The 14,270-nt window shown below is 35.7% G+C and overlaps 2 protein-coding genes and 1 non-coding gene across 3 annotated transcripts; all 3 read right to left on the bottom strand.

The window, feature by feature from the left end:
* LOC135593835 (E3 ubiquitin-protein ligase RSL1-like) lies at window positions 1–5,517 on the bottom strand. The gene is made up of 3 exons (XM_065084143.1): window positions 4,347–5,517; window positions 3,177–3,913; window positions 1–639 (listed from the first exon to the last, which is right to left on the bottom strand). The coding sequence occupies exons 1-3, from the start codon at window positions 4,740–4,742 to the stop codon at window positions 258–260; spliced, it is 1,515 nt and encodes a 504-aa protein (XP_064940215.1). The 5' UTR covers window positions 4,743–5,517; the 3' UTR covers window positions 1–257.
* A 2,174-nt stretch (window positions 5,518–7,691) lies between these two features.
* On the bottom strand, window positions 7,692–7,764 carry TRNAR-CCU (transfer RNA arginine (anticodon CCU)). Its single transcript has one exon. It is a non-coding gene; the product is annotated as a tRNA-Arg (tRNA).
* A 1,030-nt stretch (window positions 7,765–8,794) lies between these two features.
* LOC103999093 (ADP-ribosylation factor-like protein 2) lies at window positions 8,795–13,674 on the bottom strand. Its single transcript, XM_009420749.3, has 5 exons — window positions 13,516–13,674; window positions 13,319–13,429; window positions 12,827–12,989; window positions 10,352–10,432; window positions 8,795–9,217 (listed from the first exon to the last, which is right to left on the bottom strand). Exons 1-5 carry the CDS (start codon window positions 13,578–13,580, stop codon window positions 9,080–9,082), a joined length of 558 nt encoding a protein of 185 aa, XP_009419024.2. The 5' UTR covers window positions 13,581–13,674; the 3' UTR covers window positions 8,795–9,079.
* Between the last annotated feature and the right edge of the window lie 596 nt (window positions 13,675–14,270).

Raw genomic sequence — 14,270 nt, 5'->3', positions numbered from 1 at the left:
TTAACTCAATGGAAGCGACTCTTTACTTCACCAAACCTTCACACAGTACCACATTTTCTAGATTCTAGAATATGACTTCCATTACAAGCATACTACTTATCAACAACAGTCTCCGACGCACCAAATATTTTGATAGCAAACCCTATATATTATGAGGTAAGAGTTTGTACATTCACCTGTACGCCTTTACCCCACGTTTTGAGAAATGCCAGCATTTATTAGCCAGAAACAGTGTGCAGCAGGATGCTGAACTGAATTCACTGGACAAAATCCTCATGGTAGCTATCACTAATCACAGATACAAACCTCTCGAGCCATGGGAGCTGGTGGAGGTCTCTCATGGTATCCATGTATGAGTCAGAACACCGAGGGGGTGATTGGGAAGGGTGGTGGTGTTCACTAAGGCTGAATCCTCCAGCAAGAAACCTTTGTATCAGAGCCAGTTGTGCTCTTTCTTGCTCCGAGTACTCATCCATAACCGTCGGCAGAGAATCAAAAGACTCCCAAGTCCACAGCTCTGACTCTTGATTCGACGTTGCAGAGGATTCCAGGCTATTCTCACCCCAAAAGGCACATTGACATGTCTGAATCCCATTCCTATATTCAGCACCACATAAATAGCAGAACTCATGCCCACACCTGACATTACCAACACGAAAATGATGTTAAACAGTTGATTACTTAAGTTGTAACTATTTGCTGTTTCAACCTGACAAACAGAAGAGCCTATGGAAGAAAACAACTATATGTCTCTGAGAAGTGAAAGGAGGCAAGTTTCAAGATAACAAGCCATTAGCAGTTTGATGTATCTATATATGATTGATCAGAACAGAAAGGACTACTAAAGAAAGAAATGGTGAAACAGACAGACTTCATATTATTGGTTTGAGAACAGTCTAGCACTAACAGGTGAAAAGTAAACTCATTAGTCAAATCTATTTGATTCCAATTATCCAAGAATATAAGTTAAAAAAATATCTTGACAATGCTTCAAGATTTTGTGCATTGGAAAAGAAAACAATTATGAAAGTCAGGCTAATATAAAGATAATTACGCTCAAAAGTTACAGATAGACAAAAGGTCTCTAAAATTAATTCACTCTAAGCAGACCTTACAGCACTTATAACATATGGAAATTTTTATAGGAAGTTCTCTGAAAGCTTACCAACCATTTCCAAAAAATTAAATAAACAAAGGAAGAATACAAGGAATAAGCATAGATCCAGATCACACATCAATTCTTCCTTGTAGCATTACAGAGATCTAGACAAATCTTTTATGATACTCAACCATGTAAGTCAACTCTACCTAATAGAAAATTTCAAAGTTCAACTATCCCATAGGACATACTCGAGTAAATTTTTTAAACTATGAACAAACCCTTGCCTCAAAGCTCATCAGACATTTATGAATACCAGGATGCACATGATAGAAGAACAATGGTCGATAACAATTATCTTCTCAAAACAAAATCAAATAGCAGTGACCATTGAAGTTTAAAATGATACGTATTTCTTCATGACTCAATAAGAAAACAAAATTTTCAAAGTTTAACAGTCTCCTACGACATACTCAAGGATGAATTTCAGACCTACAAAGATATCCTTGGCTCCAAGCTCATTAGATGTTTATAAATACTAGCATACTGATAAATAGAAGAAAATTGGTCGATAATAATTCTCTTCTCAAAACAAAATCTAATAGCAGTGACCACAGGAAGTTCAAAAAGATATTTATTTCTCCATTACTCAAGAAAAAACAATTTATCCTTTACTCCTATGCATTTACCACAGAATTCCTTTGTGCAAGCATGTGTCTGCCTGTACTTGCTGCATCTGTTTCCTTACCGGTAATTAAAATGTTCGATTGAGGTAGCAGTGTACAAATAGTAAAAAAATGAAAAGTAAAAGAAACTGGCTCCCTAAGTTTGCACTACAATAATATTTGCAACATTGACACCTCTCTATTTTGCTGTTTCGATGTTTGTACCATGTCCATGCTTTTCATATATATAAATGTTAATTTTCTAGTGATGAAATTATGCAAAGAGGTATAGAAATTTTCATTCTTCTACAATTATTATGATTTATAGAAGTTCAAAAGATCTCATTGCTGCAAACTAACAGCTCATTAGCAATTTTTGGACCAGCAGCAACCAAACAGCACAGTTGATGTACAAGGAGCATTGATACCTACCATTATGAAGCCAAAAACAATTTCCTGTTACTGACACATTGGTGACTGATTAAATCAAAGTTATCTAAATTTAGGTGCATATTAAATTAATTTCTGTGCTTCAAAGTTATATATGTTTGTAATTGTCACATTTCACAAACGACCTAAGTTGACCTTCCATACTTCCTTCTCATTTCCAGAAAATATTACCAGATTTTCCAGAAAGCCACTTTTAGGACTTCATGAAGGCACTAATACCAAACAAAAATTTAAGCCCAACTTAAAGTAAATAAAAAAATCATATCAAGTAATGTTTTTGATCTCCATTTCCAAGTTACAGTTATCACAGCTCCTAGACTGGAGACAAAAGTTTAGATATAAGTCCTAGGATAGATTGTTCCCTCAAATCAGAATTAAAGAAGACCAATGACATATATCCACCATTAAGAAGGCATTGTTTAGTTATCCATTGACATATAGATAGAATAACATAATGAGAATACCAGCTATGAAGAAAGTTTGAGGGCCGTCAGTTCTATGAGATGTACATAACTATCTATTTTGTGGCAATAAGAAATTGGTAAAATGACTCAAGAGTGCCTTTGTATAGAAGCAGTCAAATGATTTTAGACAGCAAAGATAGGATGTTGTTAGAGAACATAAATCATGTTCCAACAAGTCTAGTGCATGCATTCATACAGGAACATCAAGAAAAGGACCAGTCACAGTTAGGAAATTCAGGTATTGTATTTAAACAAACCACTAGTAAATGTATGCCATGCATGAAAGAAAGATAGGTGTTACTATATCATAATGATATGGATTAAAGAGAAGACATCTCATGTCAAAAGGCCAACAAAATTTCCTACAGTAAATAGTCTGACTGATATGCATAAATCAATAATCTTATGCAATTAAAGAACTTAAAAACTTGGTATTCATTCAACTTTGACCATTAATTCTCAGAAAATAGTTCATATCATAAAGCATAGTTGATGTACCAGCAGGTCATGTGGTAGCCCCCATCTGCGAGCTCAATCATTTGCCTGCACTGCTGGCAGCGTCTCTGCCTAGCATTTTGTGCCAATTGATGCAAAGTGATATCCCCTGCATCTCTCTCTTCTGCAGGTAGGTTCTGATACTCATCACATGACATCAAAGAATGCCATGGTACACGACAGCCAATACATATATCTCTGTGACACTCTGGGCACTCAACACAGTTGATGTCTGGCTGAGTTGATGAGCTTGCTCTAGAAGACAAATGATTGACACAATTGATCAACCCTGAACAATTCTGAAATGGGCAAAAGATTCGGTCTCCATTATGAGCATCTGCTTCTATTGCAGCTCTCTCTAGCATCTTATAACTAGCAACAGGAAGAAAGGACTTGCACTCACTGACTGAAATAAAATTTCTGCATCTCGCTTGTGGGCATCTTATAGGAACCTGTAAGGTCCTTAACTTGCGTTCAACATATATAAACATGCAATCAGAACAAAATTTGTGAGAACAATTTATCTTTATCATCTTGGAACTTATCTTTTCCTCACTACAGATAGAACAAGTGTCCATTGCACAGTCACCAATTGCTTCTTTGGCCAAGCGCAATGGCCTCTCTAGTTCAAAACTAGAAACTAGTTGTAAGTCAAAATCTTCTAGTTGATCAGCAAGTTCTAGAATTCTGTGTCCTAGAGCTACCAAAAGTTGGTCATCAAGTATTTCTGTTTCTGCTATCTGCAAAAATATTTAAACAACCAATCTCATTTATCCATCCCACAATATAGAAATATATGACACTGAAATGCAATAAAAAAACAATTTGTATAAATCTCAACACAAAAAAGGTGAGGGAAGCAGAAAATAAGAATTAGAATGTTCATTCAACTATTGTTGTGTGAGGAGTATGACAATATAAGGAGACTAACACAATTTTCTCACATGCAATACTAAACCTAAATGGAGATCAGGGAGCGGAGCACAGAAATACAAATAAATATTCTGAAAATAAGCTGTCAAACTATGGTGCAATAGAATCATATGGTGCCTGTATAAGCAAACACAAAATTCATAATTATCTTTTCCTAAACTACATCATAAGAAATACCGATACAAAATCGAGTTGCAGTCAACACAGGTTTCTCGTTTTCTTGGTTAGTCTATTCCTTGCCTGATAATAAACTTTCTCTGAATCCGTGAACGCATAGAGCCTTCGGGCACCATTCTGCAGAGCTGCCAATAGACCATCCATCAGTGCCAAGTGCTCGGCCACCAATGCTTCTACATGGAAATCGAGCTTCTTCTGCACTTGAATTAAGGGAATCCCAGGAGACCTTTCCATTACTACTCCAATTCCAGAAACCCTAGATTCTTTACTGTGCAAATCCGAGGCAGAGACACCCTTGAAGAACATCCTTAACGAGAGTTCATCGAGATCATCCTTGAACCCTTGGGCCAAAGATTCCTCCGTGTCCTGCCACTCCTCGTCCTCTGTACAACAGCTTTGGAATTCATCTTCTACATCGGAATTATCGAACAATTCTTCAAAGCTATTCGTGTTCTCCATTTTTCAGCTTCCGTGGCTTCTAAACCCTTGGAAAACACACACAAAAAATAACTTCTTTTTCGATTAAAAAAAAGAACTATTTTTCAGCGTTCATCCGTGTTGAACCAAAGAATTAACTCATAACTCACCAAATCCAACACGGAACCAAAAGCCAAATTTTCAGAGAATCTGTCAGCCACTCCTTCCAAATCAACCCAACTCTAAAATCCTTACCGGAGAAATCGCAGCTTCCTGCTCGTCCACTTAGATCTTAACACCAATTGATCCAAACCCACGATTACGAAGCCCAAAACACCCCAAATCATAGAATTCCTAAACCAAAAATCACCAAGAATCGACTACGCAAAAGGAATCGAGGGGCCCCATCCCGTCACCAGCAATCACCACAAACACCCACAACCCAAATTAACCACCAAGCACGCAAGAATCGACCCACAGAAACAGAAAAAGAAGGCTCCTTTCGCCTCTACAACCGATCGAAAACCGTATCGCAGGACGCCAAGAACCCCTCGTCCGATCCCCCAACCATCGCCTCCGGATTACGCCTTCGCGTTCGGGAGAAACTTCCCGAGGGGAACCGTAAAGAGAGGGGACTCGGGAGTCGCGTGACCCGAAAAGAGGGCCCTCTTTATTCCGCCGGTCTTCTTCGGAAAGAGACGAAAGCGTCACCGGGAATGGAATCGAAGGCAGGGCTCAGAAGGCGGCAGCTGCGGCAGCAAAAGAGCAAGAAGATTCCTTTAAAGCGACGGAGGTGGCGTTAAAGACGCGGCGTAATAATTCGGCTCAGGCGTCGGGGAGGTACAAATTTTTGGGGTGAAGAGCGGGTATTAGTTAATTAAGCTTCGGGGCCCCACCGCTCCAACGCTCGTATACACCGTCCGTTTATGTACTTTCTTGCGGGGCCCACCATCTTGCCCGTGTATCAGCCGTCCATTTGGCTTGCTGGTTATATATATATTATAGGGGCACCGACGGGCGTTTCCTTCAACCAACCCCTATCGAAGCCATCCATTTAATCTACGATTTCTTTATTAAGGAAGAGTTTATGGGGGTAATTAAAGTCGGAGAGTTTTACATGCTTAGCCTCTTTAAAGCCTTTAAAGAACATATATACCCTTCTAAATTTTGATATTATATCTACTCCTCTAAACCTTTTACATGTAATAAATAAATATATATATATATATATGGGAGAATTCTTAAAAAAATCTATAGTTTAAAAAAAAAATTTACTAAGTCTCTGACTTCTAAAAATTCTCATACAAACATCCTTTCTTATATCAAAAAATTATTTTACTCTTATCTCCTTTAAATTTATCGTAGCTTTCGTCTTGTCCTTTCCACTTACTCCTCTTCCATCACGATAAAGGAAAGGCTCTCTGGCTACATATGACTTCATGCATCGGTTGATTTGCACATTTAACAATGTTATCATCCCAAATAATCGCTTATCACTCGCTCACTCTTCCTTCACCACTCTTGCCCTCATTTTCTGCTCATGGTCCTCTTATTTTTCAATCACAAGTTTTTCTTTCCATCTTTTTTTTTTGTAAGTATGATCGGACTAACATGGGTAGCGTATAGATTCGACCAACAATAGAGATGATTAGGATTGACATGATTAATGATAAGAACGTAGATATAGTCAATGTGAAGAGACGGTCAATAACCAACGACGAAGGTAACCAAGGATAAAATCATCATTTATGAAAAAAAAAATTATAGTTTTTATTTTTAAGTTAGGATGCTTCATCAAAATTTCTCAAAATTATATATATATATTCACATGCTTGCATTGTTGATATATAACGATTTTGTAAACATTCATATTTAGTTCTCATGTATTCATTATGCTAACAACGAATTTGATGAAAAATAATTAATAATTAATAATAACATATTCCTTGCCTACAAATGTTTATATATATATATATATATATATATATATATATATATATCACATCTATGGAGATATAAAAAAAGGGAATAAAGCTGCAAACTACACACCTAAATTTGTGAGATCAGAGAGACGTGAGCAAGATTATTGTTCTTGTTGAGAAAGCACCCCTTCTCTCTATCTCCATCGTAAGAGGAAGAAGAGAAGTGACACTGATTCCATGCTACTGTGGTCTCGTGGAAAGAAGTGCAAGTACGTGCTGTAGAATCAAATGGACTCACCACTGTCACGTGCATGGCATGGCCATAGTGCATCGATCACACACTCCCATGCCACCTTGTGCTTGGGAAAACTTTATATAAATATAAATATATTAAAACCTTCATGAAAGCCATTCCAAGTCTCATATAAGTTATTTTATAATACCTCGAAACTTATAGCAACCTTGATAATCATGATTAGTAGAAAATTCAATTAATTAAAATTTAGTCATCGTGTTTTTTTTTATTAAAGTTATATATTTTTAATTTAGTGATAAAAATATTATAACCGAGAACATTTCTTATTTATTACCATTCATTATCAATAAATGAAAATAAATATTATAATTTTTTTTAGAAATACTATCTATCATACTTTATTTTGAAATATATCAAAGTATTCTAAATTTTCAATCAATATCTTATGAAATTTTAATATATAATAATAATAATATTATTATTATTAATTAAGATTTATGATAATTTCAAGTAATTAAAATTGAGTTAGCACCGAGTTTGTTTGACTGATTTGCGTTGGTTGAGATTCAATAAAAACTCAAAAAATATTATTATCAATTATTAGTCAATCTTACTTTCATCATTTATCATTTGATAGAAAGATAGATAGATAGATCATCATAAGATCTGAATCTTTTCTTCATTATTTTTTATCATAAAAATTTAGTAAGAGTATTTTTTTATTTAAAAAATTATTTTAATAAAAATAAAAAAGTATTTCTAAAAAAATAAATAAATTATTTTATTCGGAATTTACAAAAAAAGAAATAGTTTCGCGCCAGGTAGGGGTCGAACCTACGACTTTCTGCTTAGGAAACAGACGCTCTATCCACTGAGCTACAGGCGCTTATGTTATGTTTGCAATATATTTCTATTTAAACAAATGTACACTACAATCTACTTAGATTCCCACATTTCAAAATATAGTAAGATAAAAAAAGGAAAATACAATGACAAATAATTCATCACATATTGGTAGATGAAAACATAAACTCAACCTTATGTACTCCATGATGTAGGGGAGAGATGATCAACGAAGGCTTCAATTCCCAATTCACCCAAACTTGCTCAGTATCACTTGTAAATAAAATCTGATCATACACCACTCAAAGAGATGATGAAGAAACATAATGTGCATTAAACAAATAGCAGACTGAAGATGACACTGAAAGCAGAAGAATGATCACCTATGGTTTGCATCCTTTCTTAGTGTAGATATTAAGTTGATAGGAATGGGAGAACTCATAAAAGTTCTAACATCCCTTGTCTGAAAAAGTTGAAGCCCATACACAGCACAAGGGCTCCCATCAATGAGGGGTTTGTGAGGGTCAATAAAGCTGGTCTCACTCTTGGGAACAAAAAGATTGTTCCCACAATTCCAATTCTAATCATCTACATCACATGCATGAGTGAGTAGCATCGGACTCTTATACCATGACAAAATTATGAGTTGGGAGATGATCATGTCTCCTATGAACTCAAGCAGCTATGTAAAGAGGATTTGCAAATGCAGAGATTTGGACAAGATAGCCTGCATTTGCAAATACTACATTAGCATATTTATGCAAGCACAAGCATCCAGATATTACAAACTGCCAGTTAAGCATTCTACTACATGGCATGTTACATCTGACATCCTTTACTCTCTAAAACAAAGGTTGGAAAGTGACATTATGTCTTCCTTCTAATACAAAGTTTGGAAAGTAGCAGCTAACACTAACATGTTAAATACACTACAGATGATGAATGCTCATAAGAAAACCTTTTGTGTATAGGGCATAATGGCTAGCTACATTATAAGGATTGATATAATGAGTTATACATAATTTTGTAAGATAGATGCCAGAAGATTCATCCAAATAAACTTTAGGAACAAGTTTCAAGAAGACCACACACAATACCAACCTTTCATTATCATGATATCATCTCCAAAGCAAATACAAGAAAATACTGAAGGCCATTTTGCTCAAGTGTCATGATGATGGTACCATAGTTTGTTGCACAAATATCAAAGAAAAGAAAATGTAAAGATGTCATCATCTTTGATTAAAATATCGGTGGTCCAACTCTCAGAGCATACGTAGGATTGCTTGAACAATAGGGATTTTGTCGAAGATTTTATCCTGCCATATCGTAACACAATCCATATATCATTCTCATTCTCAGTCGAGCATATATATCCGAGAAGCAATATCTTGCACCAGCCAATCAAATCCCTTGAGCAAACCTTCCCCGGTATAGGCACTACATCCCACAATTTGCCAATGCCTGGTTTTGTCCATGGCATCTAAATTTAGTACCTGAACAAATGGAGATCATATTATCGAAGAGGAGCAATGACACTTGAATTTAAATATTTAATAGCTGACTTAGTGCCAGTTTTGAAGCTCAATAAGAGGATACAGCCAAAATCCTGACCAAAAAGAATACTGGAATGAGAAGAATGCATCAAGTGTAATTGAAAAAATTTAATGCCAACTTTGAAGCTCAACAAGAGAATACAGCCAGATTCTTGACCAACAAGAAATACTGGGAATGAGAAGACTGCATCAAGTATGATTTGACATTATTCAAGAAAAATAATGAGATTCAATAAACTAGACCTTGCAGTTCCACAAAGCTCATTTTCAAAAATCTATCATAATATTTCTCAAATTGAATGATCCACAAAATAAAAAATATTAGAAGAGGGAAAAGGGTAATATAAAGATGTTACAGAAGTCTTACTGATGAAATGCACAATCAGCATGTTTGATTTAACCTAGCTGTTGCTAATAGATGATAGAAAAGATACAGAAATATTGCAGTGTAAGCATATATCTTCAAGTTTCCTCAGGTAAAATTAAGGGTGGTGACGACTTCTAAAGCCAATAACCCAACGCAACTCAACACATTTAACCTTACCATTTGGTTCAAAGCTCTGGTCCAAGTCTGAAGGCTTGACCTGCCGTAATTAATTAAGGTTTTAACACAAGAAAATTCGTATTACTCAAAAATAAAGACAAAAGACTATCTAAAATTGGTACAAATGTTCCCAGACAATTCTAGAAACTTTAGAAGCTGTCTGGCAATGTGGCAGGTCTTTGGAGGACAAGCTAAGCACAGAGCTCTCAAGGCCCATATTGCTTCAGTCTGCTTGGGAAAACACATTCTCTGGGCGGAAAGCCCCTACTTAGCTCGGATAATTGCACCATGCCCTATGAGAAAAAAGGTGAAACTGCCCCCCTTTCAGAGAATTAGATCTGATTTGGATCAGCCTTATGTAGCCTTCAAATCCAACATCAACATCAATCGAAGCCGAGTCTGAACCAAAGCCGGTTTGATCTATTTTGACCTTTACAACTATATGTCATGTTTACACATTTAGAAGACCCTTCAAAGATCCAAAAGATTAAATGCCAAATGCAACACATGGATATCATCTGTAATCTTACTTTGACTATATCTGCTGGCTTGAGAGCACCTTGGATATCCTGCTTATTTGCAAAGATCAACAAAGATGCCCCTGATAACCTCTGTCAAAACCACAGAAGATTTATCCATTAGATATTTTATCCACTAAATATCCACAAAAGAAATAAGGAAACAAGCGTTGAGTTCTACTAATTTTTTGTGATAGCCGCATGAAAAATGTGTTCCAAATAGAAATTTAAATTTCTAAAGACAACATCAAGGAATAAGATACAAAGCAATCTCATGTCATTGACCTATTCTTGGAGGCACAAATTTAAGGTGTCTTGCATTTCAGCCTTCACATAAAAAAACACTTCTATGAAGTTGAATATCGATTAACATTTCATGCCCTCTATCAAACAATACAACCTTTCAAAGGCAGATTGCCTGCCTTGACAGTTGACATCATGAGCCACACTGACATCTTATGATTTGAATTGATTATTGAAATGGATTTATGTTTCATATCAGTATATTCTACAAAAGGTCTCATGTTCAACCAAATGAGATCTGGGTGATTAAATTAGACACTATATATGAAGGCTATCTTGGTTGCTATATGATAGTGGTAAGGACAAGCCTTTACGTCACAGTAAATTTGCTACTTTACAACATCTTATTATCCACATTGATTGTTGAAATGGATTTATGTTTCCAATCAGCATATTCTACAAAAGGTCTCAAGTTCAACCATATTGGAGCTGGGTGATTAAATTAGATGCTGCATATATGAAGGCTATCTTGGTTGCCATATGATAGTGGCATGGATAAGCCTTGATGTCACAGTAAATGTGCTCCTCTACGACATAGATGAGTAGGGTTCAAGCCATAGAAATAACCTCTTTATTTGCAAGGATAAGACTACTTATATCGACCCTCCTCAAATTAGCATTGGTAAGATCTTTGTACACTGTGTTGCCTTTTTAATATAATAGTGGTAAGTCAATAGGAATCTCATAGGTTATCTTTAGAATTAACAACAGTGAACAAAGATGTGATAATAATACAAGAATAAGCAAAATAAAATTGACATGGTCAGATGGACACGTGAGTAATGAAACAAGATGTTGATTAGATAATCACAACATGACGAAAGCATCAAAATATACAACAAAGCAGAAGATACCAACATTAACAAATATCTCCCACAAATACAACAGCCAACAGATGAAGCCCAAAAAAAGGCATAGAAATTGATCTAGTGGCATACTCACACCCATAAACTTAAAGTAACTAGCTATCTTGTGCATCATACAAATACTATCATGAGAAGATATGCTTCAACTTTGAATGGGCAAAGTGCTTAGAATGTTTATCAGCTTGGCTTTTCTGCTGGCACACACACAGCATGTGTCAATATTTAACACTAATATCAGGAAAAACTCGAGCGAATACAAAAGTGTAAAACAATATTTCTTCTTTTCATTGCATCAAATGTTAAGTCAATGTAAGTTCCAACTGCACAAATCACAAGTAATTACACCAAGTTAATTATATGTCTCTGCACAATTAAACCATGCTTGACTTTTTCATGTTTAGAGATATATAATGATCTCCAAGTTGACTATAGGTGAAGAATAGAAAATGGTGAAACAAGAATATCTTCAAATTAAGCTGTGCCATTGCTGACGATGGATATTTGTGGTGCCAATCTTAAGCACGGAGCATGATTCAAACCCAACACATCAACATAAAAGATTTACTGGGAGAAACAAGAGATTGACACAGCACAAAATGAAATATGAAATAATAGTGCTCATTCAGCAAAAACTAAGTATAATGATTTTGAGTTAAATTGAACATTTTAGATAAAACCTGAATAAGAAAACTAACATGATTATAGAACAACCCTTTCACACCCCTAATACTGCAGCCATGTTTTGACCATTGATTGACAAATGCAATAAATATATTTTTCATAAATAAAACTTCCATCAGGGTAAAGAGATGATAAAAGAGGAAACCAATATAATGGAAGAAATATATAGAATAATTATTAATAAACTTCTTACTTAAAAATTTCATTTAGATAACCTGTAACTATAGTGATAAGAAGTCTAATAATAATAATAACTAAAACTTGGAAAAATGAACCAACATGTTATGTGCTATGTGTGCGCCACTATCAAAAGCATTGCCTTCAATGTCAGGATGAAATTTTCTTCCCTAGGAAACAATGCCAACCCCTAGGATCAGAGTTAAAAGCCTCAAAGTAGGATCCAGAGATCCATCCTTTGCATAGACGAACTTCAATGGCCAACTTCATGTAACAAAAGCAAATCGTAGAAGCATCTGCATGTAGCCTTTGCCGACCATGTTACTTCTTTCCAATAGACTTATAATAATTAGCAGTTAAGACTAATAACAAAATGACAGATATTTAAACTTATAAACCCACTCTAAGAATCAAAAGCATAAGAAAACAAACATAATTGATATTTGAATCAATCTCGCACCTCTTCTTTCAAGAGATTCTCAAGCTCCGACCTGCAATCATCCAATCTCCGCACATCAGAGCTGTCAACGACCCACACCAGGCCATCCGTCTGCTCGAAGTAGTTCCGCCAGTAGGACCTAATAGTTTTCTGACCGCCAACATCCCATATGTTGAGGGAGTACCTGCAGGACACCAAGACCAGATCCAGATCATCTAATACCAAGTTTTGATTCTTTTTTCCTCTTTTTATGGCATTTGGAAAGGAGATAACAATATTCGTTTTAGATTCACTTTTTATTTGGAGAAACAACATCAATTCACACAAAGATGTTACTTCATTATTTATTAGTTTGCCATTTCCAAAAGGAGGGAGACGTATAGTTTCACTTCCATTATGATTTTTTGGCCAAATCAAGATCAAACAATCACATCTTGTGCATGCGTGTGTATCTGTGAGAGAGAGAGAGAGAGAGAGAGAGAGAGAGAGAGAGAGATTAGGACGGCGACTAACTTTTGGTACTTGATGGTCTTGATATTGAAGCCCAAGGTGGGGCTGATGACGCTGGTGTCCTCGCCATTGACCTTCAAGACGATGGTAGTCTTCCCGGAGTTGTCCAGTCCCCTGCGATCCAACCGCGCATCGAGGGAGAGAGAGAGAGAAAAAAAGTGAGTGAAATGTGAAGGATGGAGAGAAGCGAAAACACGTACACCATGAGGATTCGCATCTCCTTCTCTTTCTTCTTAATCTTCCTTATGATGCTAAGAAGCCCCATGATTGATCGAACGAATGAACGGGCAAAGCCGACAAGGCAGAGAAGGAAGAAGAAGAGCCGAGGGATCCGATAAGGAGCTACGATCCGAGAAACTACGGATGCCAGTCTACCCTATAACTCCGCAGCCCGACCCGAAATGTCATCTGGAGCGAATCCTGATCTTAAATCTGCTTCATTTGGGGTTTAATTGTAAAAATGCCACACATAGCACATCTCGCATCGAGACGTTCTCTAATCTCGAATCGATCGCATGGACGACTAGAAAAGAGAGAAAACCAAATATATTTTATTATTTTGCAAAATTCCTTGCTAATCTAATTTACCATTATCTGTGATTTAATTGGCAATAATATGGAAACTTGGAACAATAAAATTATTGAAATAATAATAAAATTATTGAAGAACAATAAAAGAGTAATCTCAAACCTTATTGAAGAACAATAAAATTATTGAAATATCACAATCTTCCCCACTTAAAATTGATGATACAACTAAAAGAGTCCATTTTGGGATTTAGAAATGGATCTAATTTGAATTATAATAATAGAGTAATCTATACCTTGATATCATAATAATCAAGGTTTTATATACGGGCTTGTCAGATTATACTGAATCATACATATTGAACATGTATACTTACTTGATATCATCAAGTAAAATAACAAAAAATAGTCTTCAAATGTACTGATA

This window comes from Musa acuminata, chromosome BXJ1-9 (genome assembly GCF_036884655.1).
Source record: "Musa acuminata AAA Group cultivar baxijiao chromosome BXJ1-9, Cavendish_Baxijiao_AAA, whole genome shotgun sequence".
Classification (NCBI taxonomy): Eukaryota; Viridiplantae; Streptophyta; class Magnoliopsida; order Zingiberales; family Musaceae; genus Musa; species Musa acuminata.
Note: the sequence above shows the minus strand (reverse complement) of the source record. Positions and strands in the feature narration are given on the sequence as shown.